Source organism: Procambarus clarkii, chromosome 14, assembly GCF_040958095.1.
Source record: "Procambarus clarkii isolate CNS0578487 chromosome 14, FALCON_Pclarkii_2.0, whole genome shotgun sequence".
NCBI lineage: Eukaryota > Metazoa > Arthropoda > Malacostraca > Decapoda > Cambaridae > Procambarus > Procambarus clarkii.
In genome coordinates, this window is record NC_091163.1 from 11054596 (window position 1) to 11072862 (window position 18267).

Genomic DNA, 18267 nt, shown 5'->3' on the forward strand with positions numbered 1-18267 from the left:
CTGAGCTCAGCATTCATCTTCAACTGATTTTTCAGGCATCCCTGTTTACAGGAGTTGTAGCTGATGTGTGGAAAAAGGCTAACATAGTTCCAATCTACAAAAGTGGAAGCAGGAAAGACCCCCTTAATTATAGACCTGTATCATTGACAAGTGTAATAGTCAAAATATTGGAAAAAATAATTAAAACTAAATGGGTAGAATACCTGGAGAGAAATGATATAATATCAGATAGACAGTATGGTTTTCGATCTGGAAGATCCTGTGTATCGAATTTACTCAGTTTCTATGATCGAGCAATAGAGATATTACAGGAAAGAGATGGTTGGGTTGACTGCTTCTATCTAGACCTAAAAAAGGCTTTCGACAGAGTTCTACATAAGAGGTTGTTCTGGAAACTGGAAAATATTGGAGGGGTGACAGGTAAGCTTCTAACATGGATGAAAAATTTTCTGACTGATAGAAAAATGAGGGCAGTGATCAGAGGCAATGTATCGGACTGGAGAAATGTCACAAGTGGAGTACCACAGGGTTCAGTTCTTGCACCAGTGATGTTTATTGTCTACATAAATGATCTACCAGTTGGTATACAGAATTATATGAACATGTTTGCTGATGATGCTAAGATAATAGGAAGGATAAGAAACTTAGGTGATTGTCATGCCCTTCAAGATGACCTGGACAAAATAAGTATATGGAGCACCACTTGGCAAATGGAATTTAATGTTAATAAAAGCCATGTTATGGAATGTGGAATAGGAGAACATAGACCTCACACAACCTATATATTATGTGAGAAATCTTTAAAGAATTTTGATAAAGAAAGAGATCTAGGGGTAGTTCTAGATAGAAAACTATCACCTGAGGACCACATAAAGAATATTGTGCGAGGAACCTATGCCACAATTTCTAACTTCAGAATTGCTTTTAAATACATGGATGGCAATATACTAATGAAATTGTTCACGACTTTTGTTAGGCCAAAGCTAGAATATGCAGCGGTTGTGTGGTGCCCATATCTTAAGAAGCACATCAACAAACTGGAAAAGGTGCAAAGACATGCTACTAAGTAGCTCCCAGAACTGAAGGGCAAGAGCTACGAGGAGAGGTTAGAGGCATTAAATATGCCAAAACTAGAAGACAGAAGAAAAAGAGGTGATATGATCACTACATAGAAAATAGTAACAGGAATTGATAAAATTGATAGGGAAGATTTCCTGAGACCTGGAACTTTAAGAACAAGAGGTCATAGATTTAAACTAGCTAAACACAGATGCCAAAGAAATATAAGAAAATTCACTTTTGCAAACAGAGTGGTAGACGGTTGGAACAAGTTAGGTGAGAAGGTGGTGGAGGCCAAGACCGTCAGTAGTCCTCTCCGTCCTCTCTTCCTTGTCCTTCCCCTTCAATTGTTCATCTGGTCAACCCCTTGCTTCTGGCTCCGAAATGTCTTGAGGGTTTTGGATTCGGGGCAGGGTTTATTTGGTGCTGAAACTCAGGCGGTCTTGGGGGGAATCCCCTTCCGGGGTGGTGGCGGAGGCATTTGAGCCTTGTCCTCCAGCCAGAGCTTCTGGGTCTAACCAGTGGCCCCCCCTTCGTTCTGCTTTTTCGGCTGCTTCTGTCATTTCTTCAGAGGCGGGAAGGTGGGGGGGAGGACTGCTCGGCCCTGGGCTCCTCAGGGTGAGGTTCCCAGGGTGGGGAAGGGGTTGATTTGGGGGCCTTGGGCCCCGTTGGACCCCTCCTGGGTTTTTGTATCCTCAGAGCGGGGCTTGGTGTTACAAGGAGAGGTTCTCTTTCGCTCCCTCCTCGTACGAATTGGATTTGACGTCTACCCCTCCCCAGATTAGGTTCCGTGATCCCATGGGTTCCTCAGTCCCATCCTTCTGGAACTTTTTGGGTTCCCGCGTCCCATCACATGTTGTATGGGAAACCCTTGCGGCTTACCTCCTGCGCAACCCGAATTATGCTTTTGTGATGGATCCGCGTTCCATAATGTATGAATCTTCCTGTACATACTGGGTTCATTATGAACTTCTGGAGTCATCCTGGTTAACAGACTGCCCGCTCTTCTCGTTGGAGGTTTGGCATATGTTGTGTTGGTGAAGTTCTTGAGTGGAGGGAGGCTCAGACGGCATATTACAGGTTTTCTTGGGGGGCGAATTTGAGCATATCAATGCATGTTTGTTCGCCCCTGCCCTTCCATTGGATGTTGGTGTGATGCAGCTTCATGTGCAGGTTCCTCCCCTTTTGGCTGCATTGGTCACGGAGGATATGCGTACACGTGGCCTGCTGGATTTGGTCCTGCGTTTCTTCTCCTTCCTCAAGCTGTCTTCCCTCCTCCTCAGATTGGCTTGAGTTGGATGTGAAGGAGCTTGGGTTTGATGCATTGCCCTTGGTGGTGTGTGTTGTCTGCATTGTTGAAGCTGTTCACGCCCCTCCTGTCGAATGTGGTTTCATGGTTTTTTGCTTCTCAATTTGTATATCAGCAGGCGGTGTTTCCTTGGCATGCACTTTCTTCCTTGGAATCCGCTTGGGCCCTGGCTCTTAGGTTGTCTTTGCCTTTTTGTCCATTGCTGTTGCACAGTCAGCAGTTGTGCAGTATCTGCAGGCAGCTTCAGCTAGTTGCTGTCCTATGTCAAGACTTGTTAGTCCTCCAGGGGGCTCATTGGGGACCTTCCCTGAAGGGTTGTGCCAGGGTTCAGGGTTCTTCCTGTTGTGGTAGGCCACTGGTGCCAGATTCAGTGCAGGCACAGCCTTCGGTACCATCTGTATTTCGTCGGCGTGGAGATCGGACTGTGTGCTGCTTAGGTTCTCATAAGGTGCATCAGCTCTTTTGCAGTTTGTCCCATTGATGGGGCAATGGAGGGGGGGGGTGGAAGCTCACTCTGTTTGCTCGCACCTGGTCCCATGATTTGTGGGCCTTTTGGGTTGATTCGTGGAGCCTACAGTGGCATTGGGTGGCTCCTCCTCCTTTGGGGGATTTTTTTGACTGGTGGGGCAGGCTTCTTCTCCTGCGCTCTGTCAAGTCATCTAAGAGTGAATTCACTTGGGCATGGTTGAAACGACCTCATCTCTCTCAGGTGGCTTTCCTGCCTGTTTGCAGTCCCAAAACGAGACTGTGCTGACTTCCAGTTCATTCTGGACTTGTCCCGTCTGAACCCGTGGGTTTATTGCCCCTTCTTTCGGAGGACTACTCTGTCCTAGGTCCATCTTCTGTTGGAGCTGGACGCTTGGCTCGGTGTCCAAACCCGAGGGTCTTCCCGCGGCTCCGCCTCTTTCAGCAGCTCGGTCCAGCCTGGTACGAGGCTGGTTCGTTCTTCTCCTTGAGCCTTCACATTTGGAGTTTCTGACTTGAGTCTATCATCACTTGCATGGAGTGCTGGTGACTTCGCTGTTGGTCTCCCACCTGTGTGCTTCATCTCGGCAGCAGTATGAAGTTTCCTGGCAGACCTTCCAGTTTTTCCTATATATTTCCAAACATAGAATTCTCCCAACCACCCGGAGGGTTTCTATAGGTCATTGCTCCTCGTGCCTCTCTGAGGGGGCCCAGATTCTGGCTCGTGGTCCCCGGTAGGCAAGAACTCCATGCACTTTGACTGATGCCAGAAAGCTAATAATTCCATATAAGCCTGGATAGCTCTGGGAAGCCTCCGGGACTCACCCAGAAAATGTCATTTCATTAAATTCAATGCTGGTTTTTTTATTGTCTTAAATGAAGCAATATACAAATGCCTGATCAAAACATCTCCAGTTGCAACAAATCTCTCACTTCCAATGAATCTGAACCCCATGTAGTTCAACGAATCATGGCTGCATTGTACAGTATATTTAAATTAATTTTTATAGCCACACATATAGTAGACATTATTGTTATATAATTGTAATTTTTCATGTAAAAAGAACCTGATTATTGTACAGTAATATAATACTTACTCTTTCATGAGGAAATTGTTGCCCAAGGAGGTTGTACAGATGCTTTCTCCAAATTTGTTTTCACTGATAGTGTAATCTTTATCAGCAGTCCACCAATCACCAGTCCAATTAAATGGAAGTTCACAGCTGTCTAACCATAGGATTGTCACAGTGAGTAAAGTATGAATTAATTATTTTTCTTGGATATTACTGCAGTTTAATAATAAAGTAAATAATAGTAGAGGTGAGGGTTTTACTTCAGTAAACTCATCATCAATTATAAGTTAACTGAAGGCATATATTAATAATAAAACTATTTGATCGCACAAAGGCAATTAAAGGTACTGTATACCAGTTTTCTGTGCCAGAATATCTTACAATTAACCCCCTGCACTGCACACATGTTAATTAAATGTTCCAGTTCTGTGGTGTTTAAACAAAAAATTCAGAAAAAATAATAACTAGCATAGAATGTAATGAAACGCCATTTTCTGGGTGAGACCCGAAGGCTCCCCAGAGCAATACCAGGCTGATGTGTATATATTAGACCGTGGTAACAGTCAATCGATGGAGTTCTAGGCCTACCGGAGACCAGAGCCAAAACCTGGCCCCCTCAAGAAGAGGCACAAGGAGCAATGGCCTAAAGACACCCCTGTATAATTGGATGGTAGTCTTTGTCTGCCATCTACCAGGTCAGGCAACCAGAAAGATAGGAATTCAAAAATAAACTACTGCTGGTGAAAAACTGCAAACAAAAAGCCGAACTAGCAAGCAGAACTCCCCAATCAAAAACAAGCATGACTTCAGCACAACCGCTGCGCATCCTTCTGTGTAACCCCCAACCTCTCCCCAGGAGGGGGACAGGGGGGGGGTCTCAGACCTCCACGCCAGCTACTCTCCTCGGTTCAGAGGCTGAATATAAAAAAAAAAACACCGACAGGAGGGAGTGAAGGATGCTGGGGAGCCTTTGGGTCTCACCCATGAAATGGTGTTTCATTACATTCAATGCTGGTTTTCTGTGAAGAGCCCCTTTGGCTCCCCGAAGCCACCTAACCAAAGACAAAGAAGAAAAGGGACTTACCTGGGAGGTGGTTGTCACGTGCTCCTTAACTTGAAGTCGAGACAACTGGCTCCAACCTGCAACCCAAGGATACACACGCCTGAGAAGGGCCAGGAACATTAACAAGGTATGGTGTGGCCAAGACCCAGTTCGACCTCCAAAAACCCCTGCTCGAACGTCATCCCAGGACATATTACCAAAACCCGCAGCCAAAGACTCGAACGTATGAATATTGTGGGCACGAGGATAGACTGCAGGCTGGCTGGATCAAATAATCCAGCGGACAGCCTGGGAGACCTGCACCCTGGAACAGGAAAGAAGGAAAACTGGGTCTACTCAAAGCGCATCCCCTGCCATGGAGGCCGTTGCATGCAAATAACGGCGAAGGGGCGCAACCGGACCACAAAAAATGATGCTCCCCCGGCCGAACCAACCAAGTATCAACAACCCAAGGACCCCTCGAAAAGCAGCAGACTCATTCTTTGTCAGAAAAGAAGGAGACGGCTGCAAACGAATGAAACGACCACCAGGACCAAAAGAAGAGAAACCCCTGTGCAAAAGGAGAGCATGAAGCTCCCCGACCCGGCCCACAGAGGCTAATGCCACCAAGAAAAGAGCCTTTAAAAAACAACCCTAAACCGAGAGGGCCACCACAAACAGAGGAATAGAGAGAAAATGAGAGCACCTGGTTCAACAACCAGGATGGCTCAGGCAGCACATAAGCAGGCTGGAGGTGAAATAATGCCCAAGAAAGCTTGCAGAATGGAGCAGAATTGACATCCACCCCAAATGAAAGCTGCAGCGGCTCCACTAGCACCGCACGATACGAGGCGACAGAATTTGGCATAAGATGACGGTCCTGAAACAACCAAGAGAGAGAAAGAACGAAACAACTAGAAATCAAAGACAACCTACGTAGAGACAAAAAGTGCTGAAAGGACCATCAGGAAATTTCATACTGTCATCAAGATGAAACTCGCAGGTGGGACACCATCAACAAAGTCACCTGATCACCATACAAGTGGTGATAAACCCGCATCAAAAAGACTAGATGTGAAGAGTGGAGAAGAAGATCGAACCAGCTATGTACCAGACCGGACCGCTCCGCCTCTTTCTGCTGAAAGAGGCGGAGCAGCAGGAAGACCCTCAGGTTCAGACATCGAGCAAGAAGCGCCTGAAATCAGGGCTGGGCCGGCCACCAAAGAGCCAACAGGACTACTCTCCCCTGGTAAGTCTCCAAGCGAGCCAGGACCTGGATTATCAACCAAACCGGTGGGAATACAGGTAACCCCACCTCAACCAGTCCAGCCGAAAGGCATCGAACTCGACGGTCTCGCAGTCTGGGAAGGACGCCACATGCACTGGAAAATGCCTCAAGAATGCCGATGCGAAGAGGTCCACCTCCGTGCGCCTGTACGTCTGGCAGAGCCAACTGAACGAGTAGGCGTCGAAAGTCCATTCCGTCGATAGGGGAATGAACCGAGACAGGCGGTTCATTTCCACCTGTCTCTGGTGTCCGTTCAGGCAGACACCAGAACGTTTGACACCCCCCTGAATGTAAACTGCCAGGGAAGCCAAACCCCAAGAACTCAGCAGACGAGTCACCCAAAGCGATCAGCGCCAAAGAGCCAAGGGCCGCATCGAACCCTGTCGGTTCAGACAATGAACCACAGGGGTGCAGTCCAAATGGAGCCGGATTGTTGCTCGGTGAGTGACATGAAACCTCTGAAGCGAATGCCACATCGCCACAAACTCCCACGCTGTGCTGTGAGTCCGACAGAAGGACGGATCCCACCGACCCTGGCCGGCCAGGTGAGCAATGGTTACGAAACCAAACCCAGTGATTGCGAGAGTGGCGGAAGGGACATCCCCAAAGAAACCAGAACAGCCATCGAAGCCAGATCCGACCCAACGGGTAGACCAGCACGGCGAAGTACAAGCTCTTGCACAGCTGCTCAGGGAGATCAGACCAACTGGGAGATCATTTATGTAGACAATAAACATCACTGGTTCAAGAACTGAACCCTGTGGTACTCCACTTGTGACATTTCTCCAGTCCGATACATTGCCTCTGATTACTGTCCTCATTTTTCTATCAGTCAGGAAATTTTTCATCCATGTTAGAAGTTTACCTGTCACCCCTATAATATTTTCTAGTTCCCAGAACAACCTCTTGTGTGGAACTCTCTCGAAAGCCCTTTTTAGGTCCAGATAGATGCAGTCAACCCAACCATCTCTTTCCTGTAATATCTCTGTGACCCGATCATAGAAACTGAGTAAATTTGATACACAGGATCTTCCAGATCGAAAACCATACTGTCTGTCTGATATTATATCATTTCTCTCCAGGTGTTCTACCCATTTAGTTTTGATTAGTTTTCCAATACTTTCACTATTACACTTGTCAATGATACAGGTCTATAAATGAGGGGGTCTTCCCTGCTTCCACTTTTGTAGATTGGAACTATGTTAGCCTGTTTCCACACGTCTGCTACGATTCCTGTACACAGGGATGCCTGAAAGATCAGGTGAAGTGGAATGCTGAGCTCAGATGCACATTCTCTCCGAACCCATGGTGAAACTACATTTGGACCAACTGCTTTGTTTTTACTTAGCTCCTTTAGCATATTTTCCACTTCATCTCTAGACACCTCTATGTGCTCTATGTTCTCTGGAATTCTTATTGTGTCTGGTTCTCTGAAGATCTCATTTTGTACAAACACACTTTGGAACTTTTCATTTAATGTTTCATACATTTCCTTTTCATTTACTGTGTATCTGTCCCCCATTTTCAACCTCTGAATATTATCCTTTACCTGCAGCTTACTTTTAATGAATTTATAGAAAAGGTCTGGATCTGATTTACATTTGTCTGCTATACTGTTCTCAAAATTCCTCTCTGCCTCTCTTCTTACTGACGTGTAGTTGTTTTTTGCATCTTTGTATCGCTGGTATGTTTAGGGGTTTGGCCTCTTTCTATAATGATTCCATGCTTGTGTCTTTTGATGTCTGGCCCTCTAATGTGTGTGTGTGCTGCTCAGAAAAGCATTTTTCATATTACCAGAGAGACTTAGATTTATATTAACAAATTTATTTAATCCAAAAATATTTGGCAACAAAATGTGCAAAATTTGGTTCTATTATGTGAATTACAAAATATAATTGTTAAAAATTAGCCAAGTAATGAATATAACAAAATACTGGATACAACATATGGATCAGGAATGAATTGCTCTACTGAATGAATTAACTGAATGAATGAATTTGTTGATAAGGTTTCCATTATATTCTGATATATTTACTTAAAAGAGTGCATTACTTGCCCCTGTTTTGAATTTAAAAATATTTCACAGTTACAATATAGTTTTTGCTCTTTTTCACCTCATACTACCTTAAAGTTATTAAAAGGATAATTACCATATTGAGGCGGGTGAGCCATGGAGAGGAAGATCTGCCGTGTGACCAGTGTACTGTTTTCATTGTTCAAGGAACAAGTATAAACACCTGCATCATTAACTTGCACACGACTGATTATAAGATCATACCTGGTGCTACCCTCCACACTTCTATCAGTTTCTAATGAAAATCTGGTTGAGTTAATATGTATCACATCTTCATCAAAGGTTATATTTTCAACTTTATTGTTAACTTCACGTGTCCACTTCAAATACTGTGGTAAGAAGAGAATGCATAAACATTATTTATATATATATATATATATATATATATATATATATATATATATATATATATATATATATATATATTTTCAATACCAAGGAAACAGAAAATATATATATATATATATATATATATATATATATATATATATATATATATATATATATATATATATATTTATTTCACATTAGCAATGCAAAAATTTAGTAACACTTTAGTCAATCAAAGTATCCACAGCAGTATATTCTGCATTTCATGATATATGTTAGGTGCAATGTATGCCACATGATTTATCATACAATGTAAATCATAAATTTATGCATTTAAAAAATGATAACTACTCACATATTTCCTGAAGAAGTATACTTCATCCTGCAAATAAAAAAAAACCAGCGTTGAATGTAATGAAACACCATTTTCTGGGTGAGCCCCGGAGGCTTCCTGGAGCTTATCGGGCTAATGTACTTTATATTAAACTGGGACATTAGCTATGGAGTTTAGACCTACTAGGGACCAGAACCAGAACCTGGCCCTTTCAAAGAGGTTTCAGGGAGCAATGGCCCTGGAAAACCCTCTTGTGGTTGGGGATTTTCCTTATCTGCCATCGACCGGGGTTAGGCACCCAGAAAGGTAGGCATAACAAAACAAACCCCACATGGTAAGAAACTAAAACAGAAAAATGAACAGAGAGGTAGAAACTCCCTACAATACCAAGGAAACAAGCAAACAAGCAAACATCACACTTTACTGTTGCACCGCTTGTCTGTGCAGCCCTTCCCTCCCTGAGAGGGGGAGAAGGGGGGGCCCCGGACCTCACCGTGCCGCTTGTCTAGCACTCCAGTTCAGAAGCTAAGCTTCAATCCCACACGAAAAACCGCCAACCGGTGGGAGGCATGGTTGCCAGGGAGCCTCTGGGGCTCACCCAGCAAATGGCATTTCATTACATTCTACGCTGGTTTTCTTTGGGAAGCCCTTACGGCTCCCTGGAGCTACATACCTAAAGAAAAGGAAATGAAAAGGCTCGACCCGGGAAGCGGTCGACACAAACTCCGCAACATGAAGTCGAGACAACAGGCAGCAACTTGCGACCCAAAGTAACACAAGAAATCCCAGGAGCATACACGCTCACAAAATAACGGGCAGCCAGAAACCTGTGCGACCTCTAAATCCCTGCGCCTTAAATAAGCCCAAGACATGTTACCAAACACGGCAGCGAAAGCTGCAAATGTCCGAATGGCACATGCGCAAGGATAGGCCACAGGCTGGTAGACTTAAGAACCCTGCAGATGACCTGGGAGACCTGAGTCCTGGAACAGGGAACAAGGGGAGCCAAATCAACCCAAAGCGCATCCCCAGCCACGGCATGTAGGTAACGGTGAAGAGCCGCAACCGGACACAACCCATGACGCACCCCTGGCCGAACCAACCAAGCATCAATAACCCATGGACCCCTCCTGACAGCAGCCATCTCGGCCTTCACCAGAAAGACGGAGAAGGCTGCAAATATACAAACCTACCACCAGAACCAAAAGAGCAGAAACCCCTGCGCAGGTGAAGAGCCGGAAGCTCCCCGACCCGACCCGCAGAGGCCAATGCCAACAAAAATATGGCCTTTGAAAAAAAATCTTGAACCAAAAGGGCTACCACAAACTGAGGAGAGGAAAGATGAGAAAGCACCCTGATCAAGGACCAGGATGGCTCAGGCAGCGCATGAGCAGCCCAGAGGTGAAACAAAGCACGAGAAAGCGTACTGAATGGGACAGATGTGACGTCCACCCCAAACGCAAGCCGGAGCGGTTCAGCCAGCGCCGCACAATATGAGGCGAGAGTAAGAAGCATCAATTAACGGTTCTGAAAACCAAGAATGGACAAGACAACCCGATGCGACAGAAAAGACAATCTACGGAGAGCAAGGAAAAAGGAGAAAAGAAATGCCAGGAAACTACATAATGTCGCCGAGACAAACCTTGCAGGTCGGACACCATCAACAAAGCCACCTGATCACCATAGAGATGGTGATACACCTGCATAAAAAAAACAGACACGAAGAGCTGAGGAGAACACCGAATCAGCCATGTACCAGACCAGTCCGACCTGCCAAAAGAGGCGGAGCTGCGGGAAACGCCTCGAGTTTGGACCCTGATCAAGCAGCGTCTGAAAACAAAGCTGGGTCGGCCACTAAGGGGCCACGAGGACTAGACACCTTGGGAAGGACTCTAAACGAGCCAGAACCCGAGGCAATAGCTGAACTGGGGAAAGAGGTACAGTTAACTCCACCTCGACCAGTCCTGCTGAAAGGCATCCATCGCGAATGCCTCATAGGTGGGAAAGGGGTGCCACATAGAATAGGAGACACCGAGACCACGCCGACGTGAAGATGTCTACGTCCGGGAGTCCGTACGTTCGGCAAAAGCAATGACGAGTCGGCGACGACCGGCCAATCCATGAACAGAGGGATGAAACGAGACAGGCCATCCGCCAGGACGTTGAACACTCCCTGGACATGAACCGCATGGAAAACCAAACCCTGAGAATCCAACAGATGAACCACTCGAAGGGACCAACCCCAAAGAGGCAAGGACCGAAGAGAACCCCGCGGTTCCGGCAAAGAACCACCAGAAAACAGTTCAAATGGAGCTGGGTGGTAGAGCCCCGAGTGACCTGAACCCTCTGAAGTGCACACCAGACAGCCGCGAACTCCTGAACCGTGCTGTGAGCCCGACTGAAGGACTGAAGGAGCCCACTGCCCCCAGCCGGCCTGGTGAGCACTGGATGCAAAACCCCAGCTGAGAGACGACTTGTCTGTGAACACATCGAGCGAAGGCTCGGGGAGGCGCCAAGGCACGGAACCCCAAAAACCCCAAAGAGGAAGCCGGCGACACTGCACCAACATAAGGTCCCCAGAGGACGAACCCAACGATCGTGAGAGAAGCAGAAGGAGCATCCCCGAAGGAACCAAAACAGATGCCGAAGCCAAACCCAATCCGGTGGGTAAACCAGCATAGTGAAGTTCAGACTCCCTCACAACCGCTCGAGCAACTGCCAAGTGACCCAGGACCCCCTCAGAAACAGCCGTAGGTGGGACCGCAGGCGCATCAACGCTTCTGGAGGGAGAGACAAAGAAGCGGTCCAAGAGTCCTAAACAAGACCCAGCAAGGTTTAAACCCGGGACAGAACCAGATGGAACATCCTCCAGTTTAGCAGAAACCTGAACACGGCAATCTGGAAAGAACCATACCCATGGCAAGCAGACAGGCGGACCGACTGGGAGCCCACACCAGCCAGTTGTCAAGGTAGGCCAAAAACCAAATCCTGAGCAGACGCATACAGGTCACCAAGATCCGGTAAAGATGCGTAAATACACCAAGTACCAATTGCAACTAGGGAAGGCAACAAAAGCGGCAAGCCTGAAGCCCCACCACCAACTGTGCCAGTCCCGGAACCCTGCAAAGGAATGTGCCAAGAAGTGACCCAGAGGTCCAAGGACATCATCCAGGCACCCGGCCCCCAAAAAAGCCGGACCAGAGACAACTTTCTTCCGAGGAGGGCACAGACTTAAAAAGTCCAGAAGAACCGCAGATCCACAAAATCTCGTGTCTGCATTAGAACAAGCGGGAACCTTGGAAGGATGGGCGGATCGACCACGTCCAAACGTGCCCACACACATATGACATGACGAAGCGCAGGGGAAGAAGCCCACCCCACCAGCCCCAAACCACCCCCAAAGGGGGAGAAACCACCCGACGCCACCAGAGGCCGGAAGACACCCAAAAAACACCCACAAACTGCAGAACCAGACGAAAGCCATAAGAGCAAGCTGTCCCACCCACCCCCCAAGCGCTCTGTCCACAGCGAAGGGAACAGATCCCTATCCAAAAGAAAATGTATATATATATATATATATATATATATATATATATATATATATATATATATATATATATATATATATATATATATATATATATATATATATATATATACAGTATACACATATACATACATAAACAAAATGTATGAAGACATACACACATTCACATGAAAATAAAAATTAAAAAATAAAATCAAGAAAGAAAAGAAAAAGACAAGCCGCCAACCAGTGGGCAGAAAGCACCACGCCGGCCAGACGAAGAAGGCACCAAGAGAGCACAAAAACTGCACCAAAAGGCCCACCTCGACAACAAAAACTCAAGGCCCCGGCACGACCACAACACGTGCCAAGACCTAAAAAGACTGACCATCTTTTTGGTCTGCATGGCCTGCAAGCCATGAAGACCCCCGGAACCCCAGAAGGCAGAACTGGGTCACACACGAGGTAACAAAGCCCCCTGAACCCCCAAAAGGGGCCCAAGAGGAAGAAACCTCTGGAACAAAACCAAAGAACCCAAAGGAATCAGAAATCGAACCCGGGGAGCCCAAACTACCACATTTGCCGATGGAATTTCACCACAGATGGGCAAAGCACAGTGTCCAGACAGAACCCCCAAAGAAACGGCCAAAACAGACCGAAAACAGAGGGACAAGGTGTGGGAGCAAGCATAAACAGACAAGGACACTGAGCCCAAACCCTGGGGCCCAGACCCAAAACAGACAAAAAATGCAAAAACCGGTGTTAAAAACCAACACCCAAACGTTCCCAGAGGAACAGAAGATGGGCATAACATCCCAGAAAAGCAAAGAAATGGCAACAGGAGGATAAAACCCCTGAAAGAGGTGTAAAAACTCACCCAAAATGCGAGCTTCCACACCCCGGCATAGGTAAACAAACCGCAGCACCGCCGGTGGCCAAGCAGGGAAAAGTAATTCGCTGAAAGCAAATGGCTTTCAGCGAATTACCACGGCTCCAGAACAAGGAGCCGTGACCAATGCAATAGATCCGAAAACATGCCAGCAAATGTAGGAAGCAAGCAGACGAGAGGGACGAAAAACCCCGCCAAGAAGCAGAAAACCCAAGCAGGCGCAAACAGTCCAGAACTGCTAGCGGGCATCCCCCACAGCCCCGGGAACCCACAACAAAGGCCCCGGGGCAGAGCATCCTCCATGCCCTCTGCCCTTAAAGAAAAGGAAGAGTCCAGGGGGAAAAGTAGCAAAGAAAGGCCCGCTGGTAAGACCCAGAAGCGTTGGCAGGAGGAACAGGCTTGAAAACCTCCGTCTCCAACCCGAACGGGGCAGCCCCTGAAGCCGCCCGAGTCTCGGCACCAACTAAACCCCACCCCGACCCCGAAACTCGCAGATGGTCAGGAGCTGGGAACAGGGAGGGAAAGGGGCAAACAGCACCTAACCAAAATGGGGCGGCCCCGGGGCATCCTGGAGGGAAACCAACCTAGCACGTTGCAGTAACCTAAACCGAGCTTGCAACGCGGATGCCGCCTGTAATCTGAATAGTAAGGACATCAGAAAAGTACTGGAGAAAAAGCAGAGAACACAACTCGCAAGACTCTGGGTCAAGGTGTCAGTGACCCAACAGGTAGCGTGACAGAGGTAAAAATGGTGACTGTCACCCTGAGACAGGGGCACAGCAACCAACGAACCCGCACAAGATGGGTGGAACCCGGTGGACCACATCCAGAAAAGTACTGGAGAACAAACAGAGAACACAACCACATCCAGTGGTCCACCGAACCCCGACAGGGTTTTCCAGGGCATGTAGGCTGACTGCTACGGGAAGCCCGGGCAAGGTGTTGCTAACCGGTTAAACACCCAAAGCTACCAAGGGCTACATGCAACACTGAAAACCCCTATGATGTGTACAATCATGGGGGCCTAGCAGAGGGCCACCAAACACTACCAGTGGAACTATAGCCACAATAGGCAGGACCCCACCAGGCAAATGAAAATAAAAGAAAAGAAAAACCCCGCAAAAGTGCACCGTCCCCAGAGGTAACAGGAACCAGTCGCTGCATAGGTAGCAGGTCGTGCAACACCTTAATGCCCTAACCAGCACAATACCAGTCCCTACCCAAGCCCAAACAATGGCCCCAAGCCCCAGCTGGCCCCAAGGGAGAGGCAAATGCCGAGCAGCAAGAACCTCTATGGGAAAGGTTCCCGAACGCCCCAGAACCCTGTTACGCAGGGGCAGTACTCACAGGGTGCTTAGAAAAGGAAGCCCCTAAGTGCACGCAGCCCCGGTACTGATGAGGAACACCTGGCCACCGCACAACACAAAAACACAGCAGTGAGCGCCACGAAGGCAACACTGCCTAGGAAACCGAGGCCAGAGAAGCGTCTGTCCCGGTTGACATTAGCTTACGAACTGAAGTGCTAGGCAGCCAGCGCGGTGAGGGGAGGGCTGCGAGGACGAGCGGTCCGGAAGTAAAGTGTGATGTTTGCTTGTTTCCTTGGAATTGTAGGGAATTTTTATGCCTCTGTTCGGTTTTTTGTTTTAGTTTCTTAACATGTGGGATTTGTTTTGTTATGCCTACCTTTCTGGTTGCCAAACCCCTGTTGATGGCAGATAAGGAAAACCCCTGACCACAAAGGGGTTTTCCAGGGCCATTGCTCCCTGAAACCTCTCTGAAAAGGCCAGGTTCTGGAGCTGGTCCCTGGTAGGTTTGAACTCCATAGCTAATGTTCGGTCTAATATAACGTACATTAGCCCGATAAGCTCCAGGGAGCCGTAGGGGCTCCCCACAGAAAAAAGTTTAATAACACACTAGTTTCTATAGCAGCTATATAGCCCTGTCAGAGTAGGAGTGACATAGGTGTATGTATATGTATATTAGTATATTTTGGTAGCAGTCTTTCTTGTGAACATATATTATTAAATAAGACCGAAAAAGTAAGATTAATAATTCTAACACAAATTTTCTCAATATTTCTTGTTTCTTTTCACTGTCGATGGTAATTGAAAAATCAATTCTACAAAATTCATTTTTATTTCTAGTCTGACGCGACACTTTGAACGCGTTTCGTAATAACTTATTACATTTTCAAAGACTTTAGTTTACACACACACACAACTATAACCTGCAAACACTAAACAAGTTCTACTATGCTATAATTTAAACAGCTTTCATTTTATATACCTGCATTTGGGTGAGGTGATATGTTACAACAGTTTTGGATGAGGTGAAAACAAACTTTCCAGATAAGACAGAACTCAAAACAATGGGTATAATATTGGGTAAGTTAAAGGGAAGAATGGAAGTAACTGCAGAGGGCCTATTGGCCCATATTTATTGATGCTTCTATATTGGTGTGGAGTCTTGAAGTGGGTAGAATATAGTTGTGCATTAATTGGCTGTTGATTGCTGGTGTTGACTTCTTGATGTGTAGTGCCTCACAGATATCAAGCCGCCTGCTATCGCTGTATCTATCGATGATTTCTGTGTTTTTTGTTAAGACTTCTCTGTTGATGGTCTGGTTGTGGGAAGAGATTATATGTTCCTTAATGAAGCCCTGTTGCTTATGCATCATTAATTGCCTGGAAAGAGATGTTGTTGTCTTGCCTATATACTGAGTTCTTTGAGGCTTACAGTCCCCAAGTGGGCATTTGAAGGCATAGACAACATTGGTCTCTTTTAAAGCGTTCTGCTTTGTGTCTGGAGAGTTTCTCATGAGTAGGTTAGCCGTTTTTTTGATTTTATAGTAAATCGTCAATTGTATCTTCTGATTTTTGTCTGTAGGGATAACGTTCCTATTAACAATATCTTTCAGGACCCTTTCCTCCGTTTTATGAGCTGTGGAAAAGAAGTTCCTGTAAAATAGTCTAATAGGGGGTACAGGTGTTGTGTTAGTTGTCTCTTCAGAGGTTGCATGGCATTTCACCTTCCTTCTTATGATGTCTTCAATGAAACCATTGGAGAAGCCGTTGTTGACTAGGACCTGCCTTACCCTACAGAGTTCTTCATCAACTTGCTTCCATCCGGAGCTGTGGCTGAGAGCACGATCTACATAAGCGTTAACAACACTCCTCTTGTACCTGTCTGGGCAGTCACTGTTGGCATTGTGGCACATTCCTATGTTTGTTTCCTAAGTGTAGACTGCAGTGTGGAAACCTCCGCTCCTTTCCATGACTGTTACATCTAGAAATAGCAGCTTCCCATCCTTCTCCATCTCGTAAGTGAAACGCAACACAGAATTCCGCTCAAATGCCTCCTTCAGCTCCTGCAGATGTCTAACATCAGGTACCTGTGTATAAATGTCGTCAACATATCTGCAGTATATGGCCGGTTTCAAGTTCATGTCGACTAAGACCTTTTGTTCGATGGTACCCATGTAGAAGTTCGCAAACAGGACACGTAGGGGAGAAACCATGGCGACCCCATCTACTTGCTTATACATGTGCCCATCCGGGCTCAAGAAGGGTGCCTCTTTAGTACAAGCTTGGAGTAGTTTCCTTAGAATGTTTTCTGGTATGTCAAGAGGAGTACAGGCCGGATCACGATACACTCTGTCCGCTATCATCTCGATTGTTTCATCCACAGGTACGTTGGTAAACAGTAATTCTACGTCCAACGAGGCTCTTATCCCTGTAGCCCGTATTCCCCGCAGTAAGTCAACAAATTCCTTTGGAGACTTCAGGCTGAAGGCGCAAGGGACATAAGGAGTCAGCAAGCCGTTGAGTCTCTTTGCCAGTCTATACGTGGGTGTGGGTATCTGGCTGATGATTGGCCGAAGTGGGTTTCTAGGCTTGTGTGTCTTGACATTTCCATACGCGTATCCAGGTTTCACAGTTTCGATCAATTTGCTGACCTTTGCTTTCAATTCGGCTGTAGTGTCCTTCGTTACCCTTTGGAATTTAGTTTGGTCAAAGAGTATGAGGTTCATTTTTGCCAGATATTCGTCTTTTTTAAGAATGACATATATTGGCGAACCAATATATGTCCCCGCATTTCGGTGCTTTTGTTTTCGTTGTCGACCCCTGGGTCTTTTCCCTACCTGGGCACTTTCCTTGCCTATCTTCGGTGCCTGACTGCACCCTGCTGTCCGTGAGGTCCCTCAAGTATGTACGCGCTCCTCTACACATTTTGTGGTTGGTCGTGTGCATTACTTCTCGGCCACTCCTTGGGCCGTATTCGTGGTTTTCCTTACCTATTTCCGTTTTCCTCCCCCATGCTACATTTATTTGTGTATCTGGTTCAGTGCTTCCTGACTATCCTGTTTGGTGCTTCGGTGGGCCTCTGTCCATGTTCAGTTCCCTGGTTTTGGACTTCTCCGGTGTTCCGTTTTGGTACCGAGTTCCTGTGATTTTCTGTGTGGTTTCCTGCAGGCATCGGGTTACACTGTCTGTGGGGGGTGTGGACTTTCGGTCTGCCTCTCCTGCCTTCCTGGTTCCTTTTCTTGGAACCGGGTTTGCTGGGTTCCGGTCCTGGTTCCGGTTTTTCTTTGTTCCTTTTTTGGACTGGGTGTGTTTGCTTTCCTGCGGTTCACGTCCTGGGTAGTTCTCCTCTTGGATGCCTCAGGGATGCATGCATCATTCTTCCTTGCTGGAGCTGGTTAGGTTGCTCCTTTGGGTTGCGGGGTCGCTGTTTTTAGATTCGCGTTTTGCGCTTTCGATCGTGGTGTTAGTTTCTCGTCGTTTGTGTCAGCACTGGTGGGTTCGTTATTGGTCTCCCACCTGCGTGTTTCATCTCGGAGGCGGTGTGTGGTTTTCCTGGCAATCTTTCCGGTTTTCC

The 18267-nt window shown here is 46.7% G+C and overlaps 1 protein-coding gene across 1 annotated transcript in view; it reads right to left on the reverse strand.

Annotated features, from left to right (window-relative positions):
• The window catches only part of LOC123771439 (titin), a 236050-nt gene that overhangs the window by 88831 nt on the left and 128952 nt on the right, over positions 1-18267 (reverse strand). Inside the window, exons 34-36 of the mRNA XM_045763962.2 lie at positions 8996-9022; positions 8387-8639; positions 3931-4060 (exon numbers count right to left, since the gene is read on the reverse strand). Of these exons, the coding sequence (XP_045619918.2) occupies positions 3931-4060; positions 8387-8639; positions 8996-9022 (410 nt within the window). The remainder of the gene's footprint in view (positions 1-3930; positions 4061-8386; positions 8640-8995; positions 9023-18267) is intronic.